Here is a 27,012-nt window from a genome sequence, read left to right as displayed (position 1 = left end):
TAGTAGAAATCAATGGCTGCAAGTACAACCGTCGACCATGCACTGATCAGCTCTCGAGTTCACCCAAAGTTCTCCTAAATTTGCCTTTAGCATTTGCCTTAGAGTAGCATAGGAACAATTAGGTACATAGGAGTACTTGTGTGTGCTACATGCTGTGTCACGTGCGAAGAGCTGAAAAGCGTCGGTTTCATTTTGTGAAAAGCCTTGCAATATTTGCAAGAAATTTAACCGATTTTCTGTTGTTTCATTCAAGATTTCGTTAATTTAATCAGCAAATTAAAAACATGAGTTACGACAGTCGTCGAGGACCTCCTAGTATCGAAGGAATGACGAGTTTAAAAGTTGATAATTTAACATATCGTACAACGGTGGATGATTTAAAGAAAGTCTTTCGCGAATACGGCGACGTTGGTGACATTTACATTCCTCGAGACGCAAGGACAAACCAGTCCAGAGGTTTTGCTTTCGTTCGCTTTTACGAGCGACGAGACGCCGAAGATGCAATGGACCGAGTTGATGGCACAGTTTTAGAGATGGACGAGAGATTCCGAGTTCAACATGCAAAATATGGCAGACCACAAAGTGAATACAGGCCACGCTCGGGTAGAGATCGTGGCTATGAACGTCGAGGTAGAAGGTGGGTATCACATTGGTAATTTTAGAGGTGTATGATCTAGTATTGGCTCAAAACCATTTGACCAAATTCAATGATTGCTATTATTTCTACTTTACAAGTGTATTTCACATCTTTCCTCTATATTTATAGATCTTATTCTCCTCGACATCGACGTTCACGATCTAGATCGTATTCACCCAGAAGAAGGTGTTTATTCTAACTCAGAAAAGCTCAATCCCATGAGTTAAAGTCTTAATCGATAATGATTTAATTGTATGAAATTTAATTAACTCCATATAGATCCCGGTCTCCTCGATCAAGAAGATCCAGGTCACGTTCTCCTCGTGGTCGATCATCTCGCTCACCTCGTGAGGAACGTCGTCGCAGTTCGAGATCGCCATCACCCAAGAAAAGCAGTGCCTCTCCTGAAAGAAACGGTTCTCCTTCGAGGAACAGAAGATCAGCGTCTCTTGATAAATCTTCATAATATCTAAACTTTAACTCACTTTTCTCAACAACTTAACCTTCTAACCACGTTTGAGGTAATACATCCTCTAGAAGAAAACCATCTGAAATACCTTAAAGTATTTTACACTAAATATTTCTAAATAATGTCACATAATCATGTACTAAAAATGCGTGCTTGTTGTGAAGATCTCCCGCATATAGTGTATTTAAACATGAATATTCTTAACTCTGTATATTTACATTGATATCTTCTGCTATTTTGCAGGCACTTTATGTAGCCGTGTCTGATAAAACTCTGCTGTTGCTCTAGTAGTAAAGTTTAAATGGGAGCCAAGCTGTATTTAGCAGTTGTAAATCCATGTGAAGCAGTTGCAGAGCTGTTACATGCAGTTGCAGAGCTGTTACATGCTGTTGCAGAGCTGTATTAAGCTGTTACAAAGTTGTTACAGTTGCAGAGTTATTTCATGCAGTTGCAGAGCTTTGTCATGCAGTTGCAGAGTTGAATTTAGCTGTTACAAAGTTGTTACAGTTGCAGAGCTTTGTCATGCAGTTGCAGAGCTGTATTTAGCTGTTACAAAGTTGTTACAGTTGCAGAGCTTTCTCATGCAGTTGCTGAGCTGAGTTTAGTTCTTACAAGGATGTTTCATGCAATTTGCAAACAAATCTTTGGATACCGACATATGGCTTCATAAGCAGCCAGATTGTGGATTTGTTAACTTTTCCCAGCTATGCTATTTTCATCGTCTTCTACTTATAAAGATTTAGGTGAAGTGTCAATCAGCAAAAGATATTCTACATTTCATTTTGGTTTCAATAAATTTTCATTGAAGATAGCATCAGCAACCTTACAATAAACAACACAAGTCACAGGTGGGTTAAATATTATAAAAGTATGTCATAAGTTGTATACCTTAAATTGGCTTTATCCTACGTTGGCTTGCAGTATTTTTTTTGTGAATCCATGCCTAAGTCGTAACTTGCCTGCATTCATGTTATTGTCTAAAAAGGCAATTTTCTCCATTCGCTTGTGTTCTCAACGATGTCCGGCCATCGTTAATAAGAAACAGTATTTCGGTTGCATCGTAAGTTAAACATTTAAACACGTATCCAATTTCTTGCTGAATCCTCTTTTGAAAACTATATGAACACGGACTTCTTAATTGTGCCATTGGAAAGCATGTGGTGATAATGTATTTTGCCAATTTATCGCTACTGTAGGAATTCTATACGAGCGGAAGTTCACTTTACACGTCTTAAGACTCAAACAAACTCTCTTAAATGTAAATATTACAAAATGCGGTTGAATGGTAAACATAGCTTTTCAGTTTTGTAAAATATCATTTACTTTGCGTCTCAGGATGTTTCATTAAAAGACGTTTTGAAAAAGCTTTAAATTATTTAACTAATGCCGGAAGCCTTCGCAATATTTAGGTCGTTGTCAGTTAGTCTTCCGCTCAAAATTTTATCGTTGGTCCTCTGGGCTATCAAACAGTCCTAATTATACGCTGTTTTGGTTGTGACCAATGAAGAATGGATTGGTTTATGTCGGAGGAAAATTTGTTTTGCAGTTTATCCACATTTATTGAGAAAAAAGGTACGACGATTCGAGGGTAATTTGATGTGGGCGATTGATGATGGACGTCAAAACCACGTCACTTAACAAAGTAACTATAACCTGAAAGGAACTGATTTGAAGTTCCTTTCTAAGCTAAGACTTAGCTTTTGAAATATTTCTTTTTAATTCATTTCACACCTTTATGTTTACTAGAAATTGTTCAAAAGTTGGCGAATTGCTATGGTAATTGTACCTTTTAACACTGCGAAGCAAAAGACAATTATTGTGAGTTTATGTGGGCATTTTGAAATCGCATAATATTATTGATATCATTTAGCTGTTTCGTCTGTCAGAATATCATCAATTATGAATTTTGCAATATTTTCGTTTGCGGTCCATGGAATTGTGAGAGATTCAGAGGAGATCCATCTTCAAAAGTTTTGTTAGAAGAAACTGTGTTAAAGATTCGTTTATTCGCATGAAAGACTATTTTTATTATCACAAATCGGTTGGTTAAACGACGGCTATTTATTGTCAGTTTGGCCACATACAAGCAAGAAGTCTGTCATAGGCTTTTGCTGAATTCTGTTCTGAGTATATTATGTATCACTTTTCGTTTTTTTTGACGTCAGGTTGAACGATTTAAAAATTTTTTTGTTGAAATACTTGGAAACGGAGGAAATTGAAAGTTTGAATAGCATTTTTCATAAGCTACATCGGATATATATTTTCATCTTTTAATGTCTCTCCTACTGTCTTTAGTTTCAAAATGAATCGTTGTGGACGCAGTCGAAGCTGTGGAGAATGTTGTTCCACAAATGAAAACTTGACCAAGGTATGAAATATCTTTATGCTCATATGAAATTTTCCTTTGTTTGCATCAAACTGGTTTCGCGATACTGTCGTTCGCGTGTTATTCCAGTTTCTTACGGGGAAACTGTAATGTGTTTACGTATGTAAATGCATGCACATTGTGTGATAAAAAGTCCATTGATCATGTAATAAAATGGTCACTGACCACATAGTGTAGTAAATTTTATTAAAAATATGATTTCAGAAAGTTGTTTTAAGTGCTGTGACAAATTGCCAAATTATCGTCGTGTTCGCAGCTTTTTCGCGGGAAATGTTTCCTCCAATCGGATGCGAGTATTTTGATATCGTTGCTTTAAACGTAAAAACGAGTAACGGAGCCGTATTATTTAGGCTGTATTTATTTTTTCAATTTAAAACTTCTTTGGTTCGTTGCGGTTTGAAACACGAAAGTAATCTCTTAATGCAAGCGTATATATTTTCAAATATACCACCAACCATGTTGAACTGCATGCAATGTCAGTTTTCCATCTGCTCTTCATTTGAACGTTTATACAAAACGTGAATATTTTTGCTTCAGTTGGTTAGACGAAAGACAAATTCAGAAATTGGACGATTTGCCTGGCAGATACTTCTATCGTGTTAATGGCACTTTGTGCCAGGTGGTTGGATTGTTAATATTAACCAAATTCAAAGATTTTTTCTTTGAGGTTCACTGCTTATACTTCCGCGTTGAATGCATATCAAGTTTCATATTTCTAGTATTCAAGATTTGATTCCTTATGAATTTTTTGTGGTATATTTCATTTTCGCTTAAAACATTATCGTTTGTGATTTCTGTTGACCTATTTTTGGAATTGAGATGTATTTTTCGAGTGCAGACTTGTCATTGACTTCCTTGTCTTATAAAACGTGAATGCATCTCAGCAGATCAACTTCCTGTAGTTGAGTTGAGCGGTGTGGGGATCAATTCTTGTAGAATATATCAGCTATTTCTCATGAAATAATTTCGACTTACATAACACCGCTATTTCGAATCTTCTTTATTGCATTGTGTCGGTTTTTTCTATGCGTTATGCGGTTTCTCTTAAAGAGTTGGCAAAACAATTTTGAAGTGAGCTTTTCTGTTGCTTAATGCAGCGAATAACGGAAATCAAACAGGCAGGTTTCATTTGTATTTCTTCAAATTTCGTAAAGCGAATGCATGTCATAAGTTGAATTTTATGTGTGTTAATTTGATAGTTGATGTATTATTAAAGAAAACCTAGTTTATTTATTGCGTCTTAAGCCGTTGCTATGTGAATGAAAGTGCGAAGATCTGTTTTTTGGAATGTGCCAAACTAGCAATGTTGAAATTTTCATTCGATTTTTTGTCATCTTTAATTTCTTCTTGTGCAGTTAACGGAAATCAATCGTCTATGGAAACACGAATATGATCTCTTGAAGACAAAATACCTTAGAGAAAAAGGCGCTCTTCAAGAGGAGAACAAAGTTCTCCGAGCTGAAGTAACAACGTTAAAAACTAAACTCGAACGTTCATCTAAAAATGTCCACGAAGACACTTCACACGATAACTTCTTATCTCATGAAAATAAAAGACAGGAATTGTGCAACAGAAATCATAATGTAGAAGAACTGATGAAAGAACAGGTAATATCGACTTTGTTAATTTTGTCTCGTTATTTTCTTTGTTATCTGCTCAGGAAGAAATTTGAAAAGGAAGGAGTCGTTTCTTAAAATAGTTTCAATTAGTTCTATTGTGTTTGTATATTCCAATTACAACCTTTTCATAATGTTCTTTGAATGTTCCGTATGTTAATTTTTTTATATTCCGCTTCTTATTTCACTTGTCGTTTGTATTTAAACTGTATGGCATTGGAATTTGTGTGTTTTCGAAACGATTCGAACAATTCATCGAATATGATTTCAGTTTTGTACTTTTTCCTAATTAGCTAGCAGCGTATCGTGAGGATTTTAAACTAGAACATGAAGACAAAGCAAAAATCGAGAGCGAGAAAAACTCTTTACAGGAAAGACTTACGCAGTGTGAACAACGGTTCCAAGCGCTACACAAAGAGGTATTTAAACTGTTAGTTTGGCAAAAATGCTCGGACGGGTTGCAAGATTTACTAATTTTATTCTTTAGCTTGATGTGTACAAACAGGAATGCAAGCGGTTGCAAGAACTTCATGGGAAAAGTAAGGATATCAAGAGATATCCGAGTATAGATAGGAGTAAATCATATCCAGAGACAAGTTTATTATCATACGAAGATGATCTTGTTGATCCTATGTCTACGATAGCTTTACCACCATCAATGTGTAGCAAGCGTGAAGGGTATTTGGCTTTTCGGGACTTTCGAACTGAGCAGTTGAAAAGGGTAAGAGCGAGATCGCACTTCATATAAAGAGATTAAGTTATCAAAACGTTGTTTCGTGCATTTCAGTATTTTTTTTCACAGCACACTCCAGTAAAACAATTTTTTATATTTCTTCTCCCATCACCTTTGAAACGCCCCCAACGCACCCTCCCACGTTTCAAAAATGAACATTCTTTTCGTGCTTCCATACTATAAATGTTAAGTTTCTTTATTAAAATTTCACATCAGGGTATTCTTGTACGAAATCCATCTCATGGTAAAACACAAGCCTCTACAAATTACTCCAACATTTCCCCGAACAGAAGAAGTGACTCATCTCCCCCACCTACGTTGACAACTTACCCCCCCGTATTTTCCCCGACGTATCGTCAACCAGACACCGATAAGAGTTCTTGCACTTTGTGATTGCCTGCAGTCAGGCATTCGCTGATCTTGTTATACTCCGCCCGCATTTGGTTGAAATTAAAATCGCTGAACAAATTAGTTCGAGATAAGTGGAATCATAAAAATTGTGTTTACTGCAGTCAGGAACAGGAGTTAAATTATATGAAATCTGAAGAACGTCATGTTGCCTATAATATTGAGACCACAAGATGGCAAAGTATTGTTCGTTTGAACTAAGTATTGCAATGTACAATATAGTATGTATATACAATATTTAAATGTTGTAAATACAGCACAAATAATTATATAAAAATTATGTAAAACTTTCTTGGGCACGAGTCGCGAGAATATTTTTCATTTATTTTTAACTTTTTTCCCGGTCATAGTTACCATGTCGCTCCAGTCGTAACCATGGTTACCATATCGCCCCTGACGTAACCGGCCAAATTGATTGCAGTGTGACCAGCAAATTGCTTTATTAGGTTTGGTGGGACGAGCCTGCACTCCCTCCTGTCCAGAACTTTGCAACTATATAGAGAAGGTGGGCGAGTCTAAGCTCTCTGACCAAATCTAAATCGGCCAAAATGAAGTGAAAATGGCGAAAGTGCAAAACAACGAAGATTTTAAACCACTAAATACGCGACAAAAAAGACAAAATAATGAACTAGTTGGTACCATTGTGTCTACTGGGTGTTAGGTTTGAACGTAGGACCGTTGACGAGTGAAGGGGAGCAATGTGTACATGATCTGCCGTATGAAGCTCCTTTGAAATCATTGTTTTTACGGTGCGTTTATGAATATAGTCCCCCCCCCTAATCATTCATCTTACCTATTTTCATGAAGATGAATAATGATAGAAAAAATATGCCACAAAAATTTTAAATTGCCAAAATCACTTTGGCCGGCTTTTATTATTCCCGTCAAACGCATTGAATACGTTTTTTTGCTTCGTTTTTTTTCGTTTTGCTGGTATCGGAGCGTGGTCCCATACCCATTACGGGAAAATAACATGCCTGAAAAATGTATCTGAAAAGCGCGCAATTTTGTGACGTTGCCATAAAATGGCGCGCTTTGATTGGCTCAGAAACATTTTTGCCGGTAATGGACCACGATCCAATTTCCAATACGCTTAATTTTACCATATGCAAACCATTGAGCTCTATAAAACTCAATATATAGAACTCAATGATGCAAACAAACAACCAGTGCTAAAACACGGGCTCAGTCTAGGCAATAAAACTCCGGTCGGACATTTCTCCGTAAAGACCCCAGCTCGGTTAATATAGGCTTAATATTTACTTTTGAGATATTTCTTGACTGTACCGTCTAACTCTGTCTTGCTTCGTTCATATCTATCGCTTCATAAAACTTCTTTACGCGGCCTAACTCTTAAAAACATTCACCCAAAAAACAGTACTTGCCGTTTTGCTTTTATTCTTTGCATTCTTTTATAATTCTCGAACTTCAAACGATTGCAATAGTGGAAATATTTGTTTACGTTTACATTCAACCGGCGCCATGTTTTTTTTTGAAATGAAAAGAAGTTTGTTTGGCTTTCACTGCTTTTCTGCCTTTTCACATTAACTTGATCCAGTGTTATCATTGGTAAAAACCTAAACTAAACCACTGATAAACCCTAATTGATCCTGTTGCTTTTATTCTTTGCATTCTTTTATAATTCTCGAACTTCAAACGATTGCAATAGTGGAAATCTTTGTTTACGTTTACATTCAACCGGCGCCATGTTTTTTTTTGAATTGAAAAGAAGTTTGTTTGGCTTTCACTGCTTTTCTGCCTTTTCACATTAACTGCATTGCAATCAACTAGCCAATCACAGTCGAGAAATATCTCAAAATATATTATTTTGCACTGTTAATCTGCGCTGGAGCTTACTTCTATTTTGCACAAAAAAAACAAATGTACAGGCAGTCAGAATATGGAGTGGTTCTCAAATAGTTTGTTTCAGTTATCATTAGAACTCGAGCTGAAAAAAGCTAAACCATTGGCTTAAAGAGTGGTACTCCCCTAACTCCTAAATCTAACCAATACCAAATTTATGAAAAATCCGCTGAACACTTTATGTGCGTGGTTGTGGCCCGGCTCAGGTCCGTTAAACTCCAAATATGGCGAGTGTTATTGTTTTTGCGTGTTCCCGGATGCTACGGACCTCGTGTGTTGTTGTTTTCATCCAGAGAATTGAGCTGTAGGATTTACTTACTATCAATTCATCGCAGAATTTATTTCTTTTTGGTGAAGATCATGGAGGCAAACACGGGTGAACATGAGGACGATGCATTAGCCTTGCTTGCATTGAAATCTGGTATGAATAACGGTGAGAAAAAGACTTGGTCTCCCGTTAATGAAATCAAACCCATTGCCAAATTGGAGGGCCGTGAGTTCGAATACTTGGTCCGTCAAAATCATATATCCATAGGCCGAAATAGCAGCTTAGGTATTGTCGATGTTAACATGGGCCATTCTAGTTTTGTATCAAGACGTCATTTGGAAATTTCGTTTGATTCGAAACATTTTTTCCTCAAATGTAATGGTAAGAATGGAGTATTTGTTGACGGCTCATTCTTTCGTCGTGGTGACTCGACGCTGAAGTTACCCTCGAAGTAAGAACCTTGTAAGAGTTAGCTAATGTGTATCTATTCGTATTTTAATGAAAATGTTATTTGCCTTAGCTGCGTGTTAAGATTTCCATCGACGAACGTTAAAATATGGTTTACATCATTGCTGGATGACAATCTTCCACGTCGTGTTGCTAGCCCACCAAAAGCAACAAAAAATCATTCGTCACTAAAGATCAAGATACCAGAAACGAAGTCCACACCAAATTCTCCCGTTCCCTCGCCAACCGGAACAATAAGGTGAACTTTCGATGTGTTTTTGTGCTACAATTTTTTCTAACAATGGTGTAATGTTATGTGTAATGTTTGTTTTTAATATGAGGCAGCGATTTTGTAGCAACCTGATGTTGTTTAGATTTTACTGACGAAAAAATCTCAGAGGAAAGCAAATCATACAAATTGTCGTGGATTTTTGCCTTTCATTATAAGAATAATTAAATATTGTTATTTTTGTCAAAGATATATATGTACGCATATCAACAACGCAACAGTACAGAATTGCGAAATCCGACGAGGCGTCATTATCATTAACTACTTGAGCGTCATTAGTAAACATTAAATAAATACCCAGGTCCTCTCTGTGGAATGATTCTTTTCGTTGTTTTGAAGAAATTTCTGAAAATCTACATTAATACTGTTCAAATGTTTTACTTGTGAAATAAATCATCACTAATACCAGTAATTACTCTGGCTAATACACTTGTTTTATTGGTATCTTTTGTATTATAGTGTTCCAAACTCTTGTCCTGCTAGTCCTGGCACAGGTAACAGCACTGCCTCTACACCTGTGTATCTTGAGGAGACCACCGAGGTGCTGGAGGAACAGCCAAGTATACCAAAGAACGAGAACACTTCTGGTAAAGAGGACGGAAAACCTCCTTATTCCTATGCACAATTGATAGTTCAAGCTATTCTGTCAGCTAAAGAGAAACAATTGACTTTGAGTGGAATATATAATCACATCACAAAGAATTATCCTTATTATAGATCTGCAGACAAAGGATGGCAGGTGTTTATCATTCCATATACCATAGTTCTGGCTAAGTAGTCGGACTATTGCTTTTGTATAAGATTATTTCTATATAATTAAATTTTTTTCAGAACTCCATACGTCACAATCTCTCGTTAAATCGATATTTTGTCAAAGTACCCAGAACACAAGATGACCCAGGTAAAGGATCTTTTTGGAGAATTGATCCAAATTGCGAGGGCAAATTAGCTGAGCAAGCTTTTCGTAAACGAAGGCAGAGAGGAGTGCCTTGTTTCAGATATCCTTTTGGGACCCTTTCATCCAGGTATGAAAATTCAAATATTTCATGTCAATTCATAGTTTTTTCTTCTACATTAATGTTCTTTGAGATGTTCGTTATTATTAATTCCTCATTTATTTGCAAAGGAGCATTAATATAACACATGATGTAGCTATAACTTGTATTTCCATCACACTATTCTGTGAATAAAGCAAGAAGAGTCAAGATGAAGTGTGCGAAACACAAGCCAAAGACGAGTGTTTTGCACCTCTTTGCTTACTTAAACAACATTCCCAAAGATCCATCGAAACATGGAAACCATAAATGTTTCGATGGGCTAATGGAAACATCCGATGGACTAATGGAAACGAAACATGGAAACCATAAAGCATTTGTTTCAGATTAACGCCAGCAATGAATTCATTATTTTTATGTATTTAAACTGCTATTGACTTTAGTGAATGTGTATTATTGCTTAGATAATCATAAAGACAACATCTAGTTATCGCTTTCTCATCATTTCCTATAGATCTGCTCCTGCATCTCCTACACATGGACTTCAATTCCCCGTTCAAACAGGAAAATCACCCAATTTGACCACACCTTCCTTAACACCTGATATCCTTCAACCACCCTCGTTACCAAACAACCCGATGACAACATTACTTAACAAAACAGCTGGAGTAAACATTACATATACCAATGTACCCCAAGTACAACACATGGTTCCCCCGGTGACATCACCTGCTGGTAATATTCAAACGGTTACCTTACAACCGGGTGTTGTGCAAGTTTCATCAGCAAATCTTGAGATGGGACGTATTCCAATGACTGACAAACTTATCGCACAGAATGCTGAAACTTTAGCTATTGTCAATAATAAGCATCCTATACCTGCTGCATCATCTTCTGCTTTAATAACAGGTAGGTTTTTTACATTATTCTCCTTTTTATTTTTTTAAGGATAATGTAAATGATCTAATAAATAGTTGTCCTTGTGGAGTATGAAGATAAATAACGAGAAGTGTTTAATGATGAGAGGTGTTTAATAATTAATACAGGCATTCATATCATTTTTTATTACCTTAGTTTGAAGTAATGATATGGGGTGTTTATTAGAGATGGGGCTTTTATTAGAGATAGGGCGTTTATTAGAGATAGGGCGTTTATTAGAGAGGAAGCATTTGCTTGAGAAAGGTTACTAGTACAAATACGTAGATACAATGCGTTTATTCAATTGGAGCTTTTATTGGATCATTTATGGTAAACATGATGGTATTGAATTAAGTTGAATGAACTCTAGTTTAAGCACCTTCACTCAGCTCATATTTATCCTTTTTTATCTCTCTCGTATGCACACTAGAAGCTCCTCTTACCCCAGTACAAACCCCCACTACTCTCACCTCGGGATCATCGGTCACCACAGATCAACAGCGACCAAGTAAACTTGAAATACGACCTCCACCTATGGAGATGACCCTTACACCTGAAACTTCGCCACTCGGCGTCCTCTCCCCCGCAGCAACTAACGCTGCTGTTAATATGGTAATGAACAGTGTTAAGCGACCATTTGTCATTGGTAATCTACACAACATCGACGAAGAAGAACCATTAGAGAAACGCTCAAAGGAAATGGACGAAAATGGCATTTTGGAAGACAAGAGCAAGGTTTGTTCGGACGATAAAGCGTAGTCGTAAATTGTATGTTAATGAAGACGTCTGTTGTTTTCTTGGTCGTAAAGTGTTTAACTGAGCAGAGTTTTGCCGTGTATAAATGAAGGAGAGGTTTAAAGATTCACTTTATGTGCCTAAACTATGGCAGACGTCAATATATGGCCCTAAATGTTATCTCAGTGAAGCAAAAACACAGATGTCTGGATAGCAATGTACAACGACGAAACGTTTTTTTAGTTTTTGTCTTAAAAAGCGTCAATGCAGCCCATGAATTATCGAGCAGCTTATCCCGAGGTCGCGTCTCTTTATATCAAATAATTTCATTATTCTTTGAACTCAAAGGAAATGAAATATCTTTTGAAAAAAATGCGAACGTTTTGTAATTTTTTGTCGTGTTCTAAAAAGGTGAAGCAAGATGGAATGAACGAAAGGGGTATTCGCCAATTTATCATCAGAGTCTTTATTGTAGAGTATATACGCCATCATTTTATTGATTGATTTATCGTTAGATTATCGTTCTTTGAAAGCCATTTTGAAAATACTTTTCAGAGGAGGCGAATATCCTTAATAAGTTAAAAGAAACAGAGACACAGTTTTTTCATGTGATAAAATCCTTCAAATGTGAAGGATTCGTGTCTGTCTCTTTACAACACGATTTTCAAACGTAGTTATTGGACATCTTTGCTGTGAGGACGATGATGTTTCCACTCGCGACCTAAGCATAAACACAAGACGAACTGAGAGTTAGGATAATCTTGTTTATGCTTATGTTGCAAGTGAGGAGGACCAGTCTTCAAGAGGATAAAAATGCGAAACAGATCAGAGATGGAGAGACAAAATTAGGTAAATTCATAGGCAAAACAAAAATATTTGTTTGTTTGAAATTATCTTTCGCGTTTTACATCCGAAGATTTATATCAGACAATTTGTATATTTTCTAATTTAAAACTCGATAAAACGGCGATTTTGTTGTTTTATCGTATTATTATTTTAAGATGGACAAAACGCCCATAAATCATTCCTGGTAAAGTCTCCTTAAGATTATACTCACCTGGAATATATAATAATTTATTTGAAACGTATTACAAAATCAGATCATGTCTTAAAATGATTAAAAGCGTTGTTGAGCTTGTAAAGCTATTTTTTGTCTTGTGTTGTGATGAAACGCAGTGAGGACACGTTCAACACACGTGCAAAACATTTTTCGCTCGCATGGTAAGCACGTGATAACTTCTTGGTTACCACGTTATGATCACGTGCTTAGTTTGTGCTAGTCATGTATCATGAGCATGGTATTGGTTTGATAATACAACGGTACTCTATTCCCAAATTGAAACACCTTGTAACGTGATTCCAATTTCCGGCTAATGGTTAAGTTGCAGCGAGTTTTCCAATCTTTACTGTTCACAATCGTTTCCTTGACGATGATGAAATCCTTGGCTGCCTGAATGCAGCGTTCGGTAAAATTTGCAGGCGTGCGGGTTGCGAAGAATTGAAGCTCTTTCGCATAAAATGTCTGTGTAATCATCTCTTGTTCTTTTGTACTGTCTATTATTGCCTTTCTTCTCTCCGTCAAACGACTTTTTTTCATGATTGAGCGCATTCGTGTCAGGCGAGGAAGTGTGTTGAAGCTACTGCGCATGTCAAATGCGACCCGCTGACGGCGACCCAAGGGCTCACCACCATAGAAGGTTAAGATAACTTTGAGTGCACTTGGTCTTTTCTAAACGGCAAAAAATATTTTTTAGACATTTATGTCGAGATGAAAATATCGTCCATAAACGTAGTTTTATGTTGTATTTTCTTCACATTTGCATGAGATGTAAGATATACCCTGTTTGTTGTACAATTGATTCATCACTTCTTTATAAGTTGTTTAAAAACATTTTGTCATCGCACTTACTGAATTCGAGTTCTTTTGAGGGTATTTTGTTTTCGATTCCATCTTGTGCGAAATACTTCTTGTCGTATCTTGGGGTCGAGAGGGAAACAATGTGTTTTGGCTGTGACGTCCCCTCAAAAGAATTTCTTCGTGATATTGAACTGAGTCTGCTGCACCCAACCTTCGACTTATTACCAAATCATCAAATGTCTTAAATAGAATTTTAAAGTTATTTGGGATAACACAATTTCAGTGGTTGAAGTGCCGTGAAGATGTATTCGTGTGAATCATGGACTCTCTTTTTTTTACACAATTCAACTTACACGTATCAATGTTTTACACAATTCAACTTACACGTATCAATGTTTTTACACAATTCAACTTACACGTATCAATGTTTTACACAATTCAACTTACACGTATCAATGTTTTTACACAATTCAACTTACACGTATCAATGTTTTTACACAATTCAACTTACACGTATCAATGTTTTACACAATTCAACTTACACGTATCAGTGTCCTCAAAAGGTTTCCTCTCGAATCCTCAACCTCCCTGACCAAACACGACTGTAGACGTAATCCCAGAAATCGTTTTCATTAAGGACATTTATGTCGCCGCCATCTTTATTTTTATACGAATCAAAAAAATCTTCTTCCAAAACTTCGGATTCATCGACTACGTCATCTCGAGTGCCACTGTAAGGTCTACTGGAGTACAGATCAAGTGGGTTGATTTCAAAACGAACTCTTCTATGAACCTTTAGTCGGAACATTTGGTATCGACCATGGTGGATTGTGACGTCATCAAATTAGTCTTCGCGTCGTTCGTAGCGTCACTGGCTTGCACTCACTTGCATCACTGTTAATGAGGACGCGCTGGAAAACTATTAGTGACTTAAACCTTTTTATGCCTGTTTTATGGTGAAGTATGGAGTGCTAAAATTTGTTTATGTTGGTCACACTATCGCTTCATCGTTAAAGATGTGACAAGACAGGGCGTCGAACTGTCAACTCTATGGATTTGGTATATGAATTAAATGTTTGTCGATGTAGAACGTCCTGGTTGGTGAAGCTCTCAAAAGGACTGTTGTGTTGGTAATGACTGACGTTTCGGCATCAGTTATCTTCAACCTGAATCATCTACGTCCAGAAACATATAACGATACTCTAGGGTTCAAACCATTTACTTTAAGGCAATGAGTTCGCACGCCAAAACTGCTAAATTAGGGACTATAGTGGTGTCTCTTTGTCACTGACAAACATTGACATGGTACTATAGTCGTAGTTACTGAGAAGTTTTTCTCCCACAACTCTTCACGTGCTATTCATCCAGTATTTAAGGATCAAGAACACTTTTTCTGAGTGCAGTTTCATTTAATTTATCAATCATAATATTTTACATTTTTATTTAATTGCTAGTGCCTTCGAGTACAACAAACTTATTAAAAAATTAAAAGATTTTAAATAAATAAAATTTCAAAGTATCTTTTAGGATTAAAAAATTATTTCAAGATTTTAATCATTGTCACAGTGAACCCCACGATGCCGGAAATCGTGCCAAATAAAATTAAAAGTATATCTTTAGCAATAATACCATTGGAGAGTAAATCGCGCTTTATGATGAGATGAAAGATACAAGGAAGGATAAACGCGAGTAGGAGCTACCAATGGAACCCGATAAAGCAGAAATATAAGCGAAGTAATGTCTTCCAGCGTAAGCCACACCAAATGACAGCATTACGAGTAGTGTACGTACTAGATTTCTCTTCCAAGTTGACCAACCCTGTTACAAAAAGAGATTTTTACGAACGTTTGATGTACTTCGTAAAAAATAGAAAATAACTTTCACGAATCTTGCGAAAGGAGTTAGAGCTACATAGAGTTTCAATTAGATTTCTTCATGTGGTAACACAGGATCAATTATGAGTTAAAACAAAAAAAACAAACAACAACATTTGTATACCGGCCAGTATTAATCCCCGCCAGGGATCAATTAAGAGTTAATCAGTGGTTTAGTTTAGGTTTTTACCAATGGTAACACAGGATCAATTAGGGTTTATCAGTGGTTTAGTTTAGGTTTTTGCCAATGGTAACACTGGATCAATTAGGGTTTATCAGTGGTTTAGTTTAGGTTTTTACCAATGGTAACACTGGATCAATTAGGGTTTATCAGTGGTTTAGTTCAGGTTTTTGCCAATGGTAACACTGGATCAATTAGGGTTTATCAGTGGTTTAGTTTAGGTTTTTTACAATGGTAACACTGGATCAATTAGGGTTTATCAGTGGTTTAGTTCAGGTTTTGCCAATGGTAACACTGGATCAATTAGGGATCTTTATAAGATATTTATAGAGCTATCCATTAGTTTATTTTAGATTTCTTTATTTGGTAATACTTGATCAATAAGAGTTACTTTTACAAGATATTTATAGAGCTATCCAGTAGTTTATTAAGATTTCTTTATGTGATAACAATTGATCAATAAGAGTTACTCTTTACAAGATATTTATAGAGCTATCCATTAGTTTAGTTAAGATTTCTTTATGTGATAACACTTGATCAATAAGAGTTACTTTTTACAAGATATTTATAGAGCTATCCAGTAGTTTAGTTAAGATTTCTTTATGTGATAACACTTGATCAATAAGAGTTACTTTGTACAAGATATTTATAGAGCTATCCAGTAGTTTGGTTTCCTCTTCCACGGGATCAATTAGCAACAATCTCTACGGTATTTTTAGGAACAAACAGAGAACAATTAAAGCCGCTTCAGTTGAGGCTTTTCCCATTGAAATAAAACCGACAAAATAAGCAAGACTATATTTCTTACATGTTTGTAGATGTAGATCGTCCAGGTTAGTATAGTCCTGAGAAGGACTGTTTTTGTTGCTGTTGACTGACGTTTCGAAAACCTTAGCGGTAGTCATCTTCAGAATCAATTTTTTTTACTCTGAAGATGACTCCGCTAAGGTTGTTGAAAGTCAACAACAACAAAAACAGTCCTTCTCAGGACTATGCCAACCTGGACGATCTACATCTACAAACATGTAACGATACTCCCTGGTTCAAACCATTTACTTTATTATATTTCTTGTAAGAATTTATATATAAAAAATGATAGCATAATGTGTTAACCAACAACTACAAACAATAATGACCTTATCTAACAACATTTGAGAAATTAACCTTCCACTCCTCTTGGTTAAAGCATTATGCTATCATTCTTTTTGTTGAATAAAATTCTTACAATTTAAATATCAATTTGCCCAAAACAGCTCAACTCTTAACGTACCAAGTCACAGGAAAATATGCCCCCAGGTCGACGGATTAGTAGAGTGTATCCCCCGTTCCCCCGGCTTGCGAACTCTTCATCGTTAATCCCATTATTCTCCTCCTCGGAGGTTAGACTCTCGGAACTTTGACTCGCGTTTATACTGTTCTGGACGGTAGTTTCGGGTGCGCAACTCGTCCCGTCAGCGCGACAACTTGCTGCAAGCGTACTTCTTCGTTTGGTTTCTTGAAATAAGAAATTTTCCACAATTTCAATGACGGGGAAAATTTGAAGCGGATACGTGAATAAAATTCCAATACACAGCATGATTTGAACGATAATGGACAAAGTTCCGTACGAAAGATTATCACTGATCACTTGATCAACACCGTCAGCAAAATGAATGTAACCAAGTATCCCAAATGATCCCAGTATAAGACTTATAAGAAAAATTGCTCCATGAAGATACTTGGTAAAGTTTCTACGATTTTCCTCCATGCTCGCCTCGATGGGAATGATCTAAAGGAAAAGAAAGTATTAATGAGAAAATTGCCCAACTCTTGCTGGTTTTTTCCTTACTGCAACAAAAGCACAACGATGGCTTGTCAAAGAACAAGGTTGAAATACTAAACTGTTCCAATGCCTTCAAATGCACCAATCGTTTGCCCAAAGAAAATTGGAAAAGTCTTGAAATTCCACAGGTTGATCTTGTGCACATTTCCAAAGTTTATTCCTAAAAGCGGAAGAAAGAGAAAACAAAATTAGACATCATGGTTGCAACTATGCGAAATTGATTAACAATACCGTATAAGATAAATCCAAGGACTGAAAAATATCCCAAAAAAACACAGAGATTAGCTATGGCACTGAGTGGACCAAGATTCCGAACTTTCCGCACAAACGACTGGAGTAGAAAGATCGGAAATGGTATCAACATGAGCAATATCATATTCGGCACACCATCATGTTCGACCTCCGAGGCCATATTTGTTGAAGATGTGTTAGCATGTTCTGTATTGTTTGAGACCGGTGGATACATCCTTGTGATGGTGTCTCCAATGAATATAAAATAATTTACACAGAAACTGAACTGGGTGATTATAAGTGCGGTATTCACAATAAATGTTCCCAATTTTCCTAAAGCTATTTGACCAAGATCACCATAAGTAATGGCCAATTCCAAGTTCTTGCGTTGTTTTGATTTTCTTTTTTCTATTTTCTGAAACTCCTTTGTATCTTCGTCATATGGACAAACGTAAGTTGAATTCATTATGTTATCAATTGCAGCTTTTTTACATTTGACTATCAAAATACAGCAATGGTCGGTTATGTAGGCTATGATGACAAGGCCAATGATACCAAGCTATGACATGAGAGAATTGCACATTTAACACAAGTCTAAAATCATATTACCGAGACTACAAAATATTAACAACATAATACAGCATTCAAAGAACTGGTTTTGTATATTAAACTGAATCCCTAATAAGAGATACTTGCTACAAAACATGCTTCAGAACTCATCTTCAAACACATTTCAAACAGTCAACCACTTTAGTGCATGTTCATTAAGAATGACCCAATATTTGCTTGTAACTTAGATTTAAAGACTAGATTATTTGAGCTCTTTTGTGCATGTTCCTCTCCCACAGCAAAAATCATTACATACAATGAAACTCAACTGATGAAAGGAAAAAATAATGCAAAAAAGGGTTCATGAAGACAGTATGAAATCATAAAAACTATCTATATCAACCAATACAATCATTAAATCTTGTGTGATGTGGGCACAAATTGCAAAGAGGTACATAAAGAAATTTTCTGTCCCATGCCACACAATACAGATATAGATGGTAGCAAGTACAATGCCATCAACCTTTTCTTGCATGATTTTCTTGTTTAGCAGGTGTCAGGAAAAGCAATAAAACTTAATACGAAAGAAAAGTTGCTGGAGGAAAGTGATAATGTGAAAATTTATGAATAAATAATTGTGTCTAGGAATTGGTTCAAGAGAAAACTGAGAATTTTGCATGCAATGTAAAGTTGTAATACTGTCTATCAACAAGAAAATAGCTTTAAAAGACAATTTCATTGCCAACCACTATACTAAGCCCAGGGGCATAAAGTATTGTTAGCATACAATACATCTCTTTGTTTCAAGCACAAAACTTTTCTGCTCCAGGGAATGTAAGGTAACTTCTACCAGCAAGACATGCTAAGTAATGCACCAGTGAGATTAACATAGTGATCAGGAGTTAGGTTAATTTCTAAAGATCTTCTTTTTGATACCTTGTTAAGCCTAGTTTTCACATGTGGCATAAGCACAAGCAAGAAAAAAAAGCAAAGCATGTTCTCTCAAGGATATAGGAAACAAAACAAAAGGAATTTTCTTTTCAATTTATTTTTTTTCGACCTTATGCTTGTGTAAAACTGCTGTGCTTGTGCTTATGTTAATGCTTGAGTCAGTCGCCTCATTGCCTTCTTTTGTGTTTTCTTTTGTCTTTGCTTGTTCTTATGGCTAGTGAAAACCAGGCTTAAATTTTATAGTTAATATAACTTGAAGAAGAACAAACACATACCACCAAACCGCTCTGTTTAAATGCAAATGGTATAGACAGATAGTTGCATCCAACAAATGCCTTGAAAATGTTTGCAAAATCGGACAATTTGTTCCAAAACGCATGTCTAAATGAAAAACAAGCTGATCATAAAAAATTCAGAGTGTGAAAGACGCGTAAATAAGGAAGTTTTTTGAACTAAGCGATGCCCGGGGCCGCGATCAAACAAGTTTAGAACAGGATAAATGAGAAAATAATCGAGCCCTTTCTAACAGCTCTTGGAGACAAACAGGTTTGAAACGACTCGTCTTAATACTCATAAATATTGAAATTGTATTAATATTTAAAATGTGTTAGGGAAATCCCAAGGGAGAGGAATATGAAAACATGATAAATAGAAATACCTGTTTTGTTTTCTTGATTTATGCACTACCGGGATTGTCATTGTGCAGGTGTGATATGATTTTTAACCGACAGATCAAATCGAGTAATGCTTTCGCCAACAACTATCGGTTCTGTGTTTTTATTTTTGTCAGAGCCAAAAAAATCAACGTCAAAGTTTTATTTTCAGTTCACGTATGTGTGACATCGCCATGTGCCCATGGTGCCTCATCACCTCATCACAGAATAGATATATTTCTATTCTGTGACCTCATGGGAATTTTACTTCCGGTTATATATATATATATAACACATGAACACATGTTAAAACCATTGAGTTCTATAAAGCTCAATGGTATAAACGTAAAGCTCAATGGTATAATGGTTATAGAGCTCAATGGTTAAAACGCTATAATTTTTTCTTTTGAAATATATTTATTTGCATACCGTGCAACAATTCTCTTACGCTCGAGTAGAAGGTACATAAGACCAAAAATAAAAATTTTTTCGTACGACTTTATCAATACATGCACAAGTTTCGGTTTGGCCGGTTGGGTCATAGTTTGTTTGGTCGTTAACGACCACGTGGTGCGCAGTCATTGTGCGCAGTGCAGATATCCGCATAAATTGTCGATTTACTTCGAAGGCGACATTTTTGGCGCCAGTCAGTCCAATATGGCAGACGAAAATCAATGTAAGCGAGTTGTTATAAAATCTTCTTGTCCATAGCTCTATGATTGATTAAGTAAAATTTAAAAGAATGTTGAATATTGATGCTTTTTAGCTGGTGACAAACAAGGAGATGAAGCAACTGAGAAAAAGCAAAAATGTTTAGTAGGAGAAAGTGAAAGTTTAAATCAAGGTACTGGCGATAATAAATGGAAAATAGAAATAATTTGAGTGGCTAAGTTTTACAGTATTTAAGAGAATATTTTTCCAGTACTTTTCTTGATCGCACGATTGAGCGTTGATAGTTGAATTGCCTGTTAACTGGCCATAATTAAGTTAAATGAACAATATATATCTTGTTTTGGATTGTCCAATGAAATATCGCCATGTTATCTGCTTCATAGCAAATGAACACTAATCCATATAAAAATCTTGGGTTGGGAAAAAGGATTAGAAAGAAACTGCTTTCATGTTGTAGCCTATCATTGTAATTTTCAAAATCATACTTTAAATGAAAACAATGCTTTTTCCCAGCGTTACCAAGAGTAGATGTGGTTTCCATTATCTAATCATGTCATGATTTTAAGCATTTGCAACTGCATGGAATTGGTTGTGCATGTTTTTAAATTTAAGATACTCATTGTTTTCCATTTATGGGCTGAGGACAAGGGAGCAAAATGTTCACGTGTTGCCCCCCTTCTCAGCCAGCCTGCACTCCCCCCTGGACACAATTCCAAATCTCCTGGTGCACTCCCCTCCCAACTAAATTCATCTTCCCCCATCTAGGCAATATGTACATGTACATATAAAATATTGATATTTCTTCGAATGACCATGAAAATTTAAAGAATTGTTATCAAGCTTTTGAATTTATCATAGAACAAAAAGATGGTATCATAAGCGAAAGAGATTGCTCATTCAATGGTGAGAAAGACATAAGTAAAGATACCAATAAAGATGGTATGTTTATATTGTCTAAATAATGATATTAGAGTTGAACTTCCTTCAGATGGACACCCTTGGGAGCACCACATTGTGTTATGAAATGTGTCTGCTTTTGAGAGTTTATGAGAGTTAATGAATTATACTGGTAACAGCCCAAAAGCAATTTCCCTTAACAAGAGGAGTCTGCTTCTGAGTGGTCATAAATAGAGGTCTTTCTTTAATCAGTTGTCACCTAATTTCCCAATAGAAAGCAAATGTATAGCGGAAGAAAAAAATGGACGAATCATTGGAAGATGAAAGCAAAGCTGTAGTAGACATGATTCACTTTCGTATTATTTGGAACAAACAGAACTATGATGTTACGTTTGATCCCAATGAGACAGTCAGAAACTTAAAGAAACATATTGAAACTTTAACAGGTTTGTGGAAACATGAAACACCTTCTAAGAGCGGAAATATTTTCTTAATGTCAAAATGTGTTAATATGTTTTGTTTTTTTATAAAGGTTTGCCAGTTTTAATGCAGAAATTGATGTTTAAAGGTAATATCTTTGGCTACATTGACGGAAAAACTGATTATAAAATATTGCAATCTCTTTGTATTAAAAGCCATTTCCAGCGGACAATTTAAGAAAGTTGAGCAAAAAACATGTTCCGAAAAATCAAGTCACCTTGAGATAGTATCAAAATTTGTATCAATACAAGACGCAAAATAAAACTGTTAATTTTCGACTTTATTTCAAAGCCATTAAATTAACAGTTTCATTTTGCATCATGGCTTGATACAAATTTTGCTACCTCAAAATGACATGTTTTTATGTACTAAAGCTGGCTTGTGGTGACAAAATCTTTTTTGATCTAATGGTTGCTTGATTGGTACTCTTCACATATTATTAGTGAAATAAGCTTTTCTTACTATAGTTGATGTTAGGTTATATGCTATAGCTGATTTACTGTAAAATTTTGCTTGTAATTCCCTCCCCCCGCTTCATGCATAAGACCATGAAAAGTGCTTAAGCACTTATATAAGCCTGTCGCCTATAGGCACATGTTCTATATACTACTATATTTAAGTTTAAAGATTGGTAATCCAGGCATATTTAATGTATAGAAATAAAAGATTCTCCTCGTTCTGATGAAGGCTCGAAGCAAGGAGTCGAAAGCTCAATAAAAAATCATTTTATACAATCCAAAGATTCATTTATTTTTATACTACTATATTTATATATACACTAAATGTAACCCCTAGGTCTTGTGAAAGATGACACACAGACATTGAGTGATTTAAAAGTGACAAATAATACAAAGATGATGGTGATTGGTTCTACTATGAAAGATATCCTGAATATTCAGCCGTCTGCTAAGTCATTAAAAGAAGACACTTCATCTTTTGGTATGAAGACATTGTGAAGCATTTACTGTTTGAATGTAAAGGGAGTTAAGTATGCTAGCAGATTCAGGGTTAAACAACCGTATTTGTCGGTGTATAAGTCGACCTTTTCGATCAAATATCGACCTAAAAAATCAACCTCGACTGATACACCGAGTCATGAAATTCAACTTTGTATTCATCGCCTCGACTTATACACCGGCAAATACGGTAAGTACATTATCATTGCTATTTTATATTTTAAAATATGTTTGTTAAAATAACATTGGCTCATTACAAGCTCCAACATATTGTATCTAATAAATATTAGGTAGTTTTAATGTACTTTACCAAACCCTGAATATGCTATTGGGTTTGGGTGATTTTAAGTGCCATTAGGAAAATTGTGGATACATGTATTTCGCTTTTGTCTGTTTTGGGTGATCGTGGGATGCTTGCATTAAATATGTCACTTGTTTTTTGTCATAATTATGGATAATTTGGTATGTTGAGGGTTTTGGATAATCATAATGTAGGTAACTATATTAGATAGTGATTGGGGATGATTATGGATACTTAGGTATATTGAGGATTTTAGATAATCATAATGTAGGTAACTATATAAGGCACGTAGTGATATGGGATGATTATGGATACTTTGATATATTGTGGGTTTTGGATAGTCATAATGTAGGTAACTATATTAGGTAGTGATATGGGATGATTATGGATACTTAGGTATACTGACTATTGAAATGCTTCATCATAGTTGAGTAATAATGATTGTGGTAGATTTTAATGATAGTTTGATCATTCTAGTCACGTCAAAAGAACCTTGGTCAAAGCAGAAGGTAAGACAACTTTCAAATGAATATTGGTGTTTGTGTACAACACAGGAATACTAAAGTTTTGTGTCTCAGTTTCGATGAATTTGTTTCTTTGTTGTTGCCATCATTTTTTCACATTAAACATTGATGTTCAATGTATTGAAATGTATCAATAATGGTATGATGAACCATTTTTTCTTCAAGATGCATAAAAAGATTCTTGATAAAGGTAAACCAGAAGATGTCATGCCTGGAGATAAGAGTAAAAAGGTGACAACACTTTGTTTTTCCAACGTATCTCATTTCAATAGAATTGACATATTTCACTGATGCTGTAGGAACCATTACCTAGAACACCAATTTCTGGGATGCTGAATAAAGCTGCTGGGAAAGTGAGACTCACCTTTAAACTTGAACTTGATCAACTATGGATTGGAACAAAAGGTATTCTTGTATTGTGAAAGCTCGCAAGGACACTGTTAAGTCGTTGGTAATATTAACATACTCAGATATTTTATGAGCAGAGAGGACAGAAAAAGTATCTATGGGATCCATAAAGAAAGTTCTTTCAGAGCCAATAGAAGGACATGAAGACTATCATGTCATTGTAAGTTGTGGATTAGGAACCAGCTGCACGCTCGGATAGTGTTATCCATTGAGAGCAATTTTTAAACTTTTATAAAACGTTTTAAAATACAAAAATGTTGCATTCGAAATGAGCAATCACTGAAATAAAATATTGTTTTGAAGATGATGAAATTTCTTTGTCGTATGAAAGATATTAACACCTTTTATACAAGTTTGAAAATTGTTGCTATCCAATGGATAGCTATCCAGGCTTTGTGCAACCTGTCCCTGATGTCTACCAAATAGCATTATTCTACTTCATGTCACAGGCATTGCCAGCCAGCATATTGTCCTTCCCTCTCTCTCTTCAGAATTCATTCTTTTAACTTCTCAGTCCCTTGGGTTATTGTTGCATCAAAATAAAACAAAACAAACAACATTTGTATACTGGCCAGTATCAATCCCCGCCAGGGGGGTTGACCGGTCCATGAACTTTTCTACGCCAAACGTCTCTATCTCTCGCCATATCTCTCGTTATACCCATCGCCTTCATACCACTGTTCACAGCATCCATCCATCTCTTTCTTTCTTTTGTTGCATCAAAATCATCTCATCAATTTCTTTCTAATGTCTCCTCTTGTCTCAAACTAACTTCGTGACTTCTTACGGTACATCCTCGATTTAGTCTTCCTCCAGGCTTTTTACTTAGATTGATGCATATTATCTTATGGCATGTGATTACCATAATTCCAACCAGTAAATTGCATTTTCTGACCAATAGGAACGTTGAGTTGGCTAATTGCATTCAGCAATTTTAATATAGAGCACCTTGTAGCACTGTGAAATGGGACTACATTTTGTTTTCTATACTTTGCATCATATCTCACTCTTTTGTATGATCCTGCTATGTAAATATTTTTATTACCATTCACCTCGACAACAATTAATATTCAAAGCATAAATAATGCTAAACCAGCTAAAGTTGCTGACCTGCCTCATTACTACATCATTCTCCTCTCACGTAATATCGTATTTCAGGCAATACAACTTGGACCAACAGAAGCATCTCGATATTGGGTATACTGGGTTCCAGCACAGTACGTTGATGCCATTAAAGACACTATATTGGGGAAATGGCAAGCTTTTTAACACATCAACATGTCTTATTTATAAAAAATCTTAATTTAATGTTGTTGCATGTTTTAATTCCCTGAAAGGATTTCCTTGCAATTATTGTACAAGTAAAACTTCTTTCTGATGGAAAACCTTTAGAGGCAAGATTTAAATGATGCAGATGGAATAATTTCTTACTATCAGGTTTTTTTATCGTAAGATGAACATGAGAAACCTAAAATCGTTTTTCATTCAAATGTTACTGAATTATTACTCACTACACATTGTTTTAAGTGTTAAGTATGCATTTTCTGTTATACAGCAAAGGAATTTATGTTTGATAAAGCACCTTATATTGGTTATGTTTGATTTCAGATTTTTATAAATGGAGTTTGCAACTACGAGAACAATAAATACGTTAAATATTTCATCGAAGATATCAACAGATTTTAAGTCTTTGAAGTATTCTCTTCAGCGGAAGTTGACATGGCCTATAAAAAATGAAATTGAATTAATATTTTACTTCATAAATCATGCCCAGTGTTGAAGCCAGCCTCCAAATCTTATTCCAGCCGTGAATGTTACAATTCATTTCTTCAAGTAGTACACACACAAACAATGCAAATTGCAAAACAAAATAAGCTGCCTGTTTATGCCACTGGCCTTCTCAAAGTGGATACAGAACCTGTTTAAAAAGTTGCTGGCCAATGAAGGTACCAGCCATGTTTCTAAGCTTTTTTGATGCGTCTTTCTTGCACTTCACATAACCAAAAAGATTTGCAAAATTCAAGCTTATGGCCACACCAACTGTGATCTAAAATAGACATATTTCATTATTGTCACAATTTCTTGAACCAAACCGAGAGATGGAGATTTCTATACAAACCATCCACTGAAATTTGAGCGTGGCAAGGGAAGTTACAAACAAAAATATCCATATCAGTGGGGGGATTATAAGAGCAAGCCAAAATATCCGAGATTCAAGAGACGAAACCGTCTTGTTCTATAAAAATGCATAAAGTCAGAAATCTTAAATACCATCAAAAACAATAAAAGTAAATTTTGAGTTGACCTTGTGGGACTCAAACACCCAGTGACTTTCACCATCCTCATCTATATAGTTCCACCATCTTAATCCAACCAATAGTCTACCAGATATGTTCTTTACTGTCCAGAAGTCAATAGACAAGAGGATGACAATAATGACGAAAGTCATTACAAAACTAATATTGAACAATCCGCAGAAGAGATAGATGACGACGGAAAGAATACGAAATACAAGATGAAACACAACTGTCATTGGATGCCTGTGAGAATGACGGAGATTTTGAACGTAAGCATGTTAAAATTTTCAAGCACATTAAAGGTGGGAGAAATATGCAAACCTCAGTCGTCGGTTTTTCGTGTATAATTCATCTTCGCCAAAAGTTAAAGCCACGTCTTCCGTGGCGTCGTCTGCCATACTCTTTAACAACGTTCAATTGCTGAAGATATTTAAATAAAAAGTCAAAACATCTTAGTAATTCAAAGAAAGTTATCACATCACATTCGGACTACACGTTTATATACAAAGGTGTACACGACTACCCTGTTCTTTTCTTGTGAATGAATGTTCAATTCGTTTTATCCTCTTTTACTGGAAGTACATATTTACTCTA

At 35.7% G+C, this 27,012-nt stretch overlaps 5 protein-coding genes across 6 annotated transcripts; 3 read left to right on the top strand and 2 right to left on the bottom strand.

Annotated features, from left to right (window-relative positions):
• Positions 1-567: 567 nt before the first annotated feature.
• On the top strand, positions 568-12,910 carry LOC124448001 (forkhead box protein K2-like). Its single transcript, XM_046999011.1, has 12 exons — positions 568-637; positions 767-823; positions 917-1,053; positions 4,848-5,099; positions 5,402-5,527; positions 5,596-5,829; positions 8,227-8,831; positions 8,901-9,086; positions 9,576-9,855; positions 9,948-10,141; positions 10,626-11,020; positions 11,460-12,910. Exons 1-12 carry the CDS (start codon positions 568-570, stop codon positions 11,786-11,788), a joined length of 2,865 nt encoding a protein of 954 aa, XP_046854967.1. The 3' UTR covers positions 11,789-12,910.
• On the top strand, positions 1,130-6,536 carry LOC124448403 (TNFAIP3-interacting protein 1-like). Of its 2 annotated transcripts, XM_046999413.1 has the most exons (8): positions 1,130-1,954; positions 2,516-2,678; positions 2,853-2,924; positions 3,402-3,474; positions 4,848-5,099; positions 5,402-5,527; positions 5,596-5,829; positions 6,058-6,536. In XM_046999413.1, exons 4-8 carry the CDS (start codon positions 3,409-3,411, stop codon positions 6,232-6,234), a joined length of 855 nt encoding a protein of 284 aa, XP_046855369.1. In that variant the 5' UTR covers positions 1,130-1,954; positions 2,516-2,678; positions 2,853-2,924; positions 3,402-3,408; the 3' UTR covers positions 6,235-6,536. The 2 variants fall into 2 exon arrangements, with proteins under 2 accessions (XP_046855369.1, XP_046855370.1); XM_046999414.1 differs by lacking the exons at positions 1,130-1,954; positions 2,853-2,924 and having other exon boundaries at positions 1,970-2,678.
• Positions 12,911-15,176: 2,266 nt separating the features above from the next.
• On the bottom strand, positions 15,177-20,105 carry LOC124448400 (amino acid transporter AVT3B-like). The gene is made up of 6 exons (XM_046999410.1): positions 19,889-20,105; positions 19,506-19,611; positions 17,731-18,289; positions 17,559-17,659; positions 16,948-17,445; positions 15,177-15,440 (listed from the first exon to the last, which is right to left on the bottom strand). Exons 1-6 carry the CDS (start codon positions 19,927-19,929, stop codon positions 15,273-15,275), a joined length of 1,473 nt encoding a protein of 490 aa, XP_046855366.1. The 5' UTR covers positions 19,930-20,105; the 3' UTR covers positions 15,177-15,272.
• Positions 20,106-20,362: 257 nt separating this feature from the next.
• Positions 20,363-25,707, top strand: LOC124448405 (ubiquitin domain-containing protein UBFD1-like). Its single transcript, XM_046999417.1, has 11 exons — positions 20,363-20,559; positions 20,650-20,727; positions 21,414-21,494; positions 21,727-21,898; positions 21,985-22,020; positions 22,728-22,871; positions 23,667-23,698; positions 23,879-23,944; positions 24,013-24,118; positions 24,199-24,281; positions 25,280-25,707. The coding sequence occupies exons 4-11, from the start codon at positions 21,754-21,756 to the stop codon at positions 25,388-25,390; spliced, it is 723 nt and encodes a 240-aa protein (XP_046855373.1). The 5' UTR covers positions 20,363-20,559; positions 20,650-20,727; positions 21,414-21,494; positions 21,727-21,753; the 3' UTR covers positions 25,391-25,707.
• On the bottom strand, positions 25,596-26,950 carry LOC124448406 (Golgi apparatus membrane protein TVP23 homolog B-like). The gene is made up of 5 exons (XM_046999418.1): positions 26,740-26,950; positions 26,427-26,661; positions 26,241-26,357; positions 26,040-26,168; positions 25,596-25,845 (listed from the first exon to the last, which is right to left on the bottom strand). The coding sequence occupies exons 1-5, from the start codon at positions 26,814-26,816 to the stop codon at positions 25,804-25,806; spliced, it is 600 nt and encodes a 199-aa protein (XP_046855374.1). The 5' UTR covers positions 26,817-26,950; the 3' UTR covers positions 25,596-25,803.
• Positions 26,951-27,012: the final 62 nt, after the last annotated feature.

Source organism: Xenia sp. Carnegie-2017, unplaced genomic scaffold, assembly GCF_021976095.1.
Source record: "Xenia sp. Carnegie-2017 unplaced genomic scaffold, XeniaSp_v1 HiC_scaffold_23, whole genome shotgun sequence".
Lineage (NCBI taxonomy): Eukaryota > Metazoa > Cnidaria > Anthozoa > Malacalcyonacea > Xeniidae > Xenia > Xenia sp. Carnegie-2017.
Note: the sequence above shows the minus strand (reverse complement) of the source record. Positions and strands in the feature narration are given on the sequence as shown.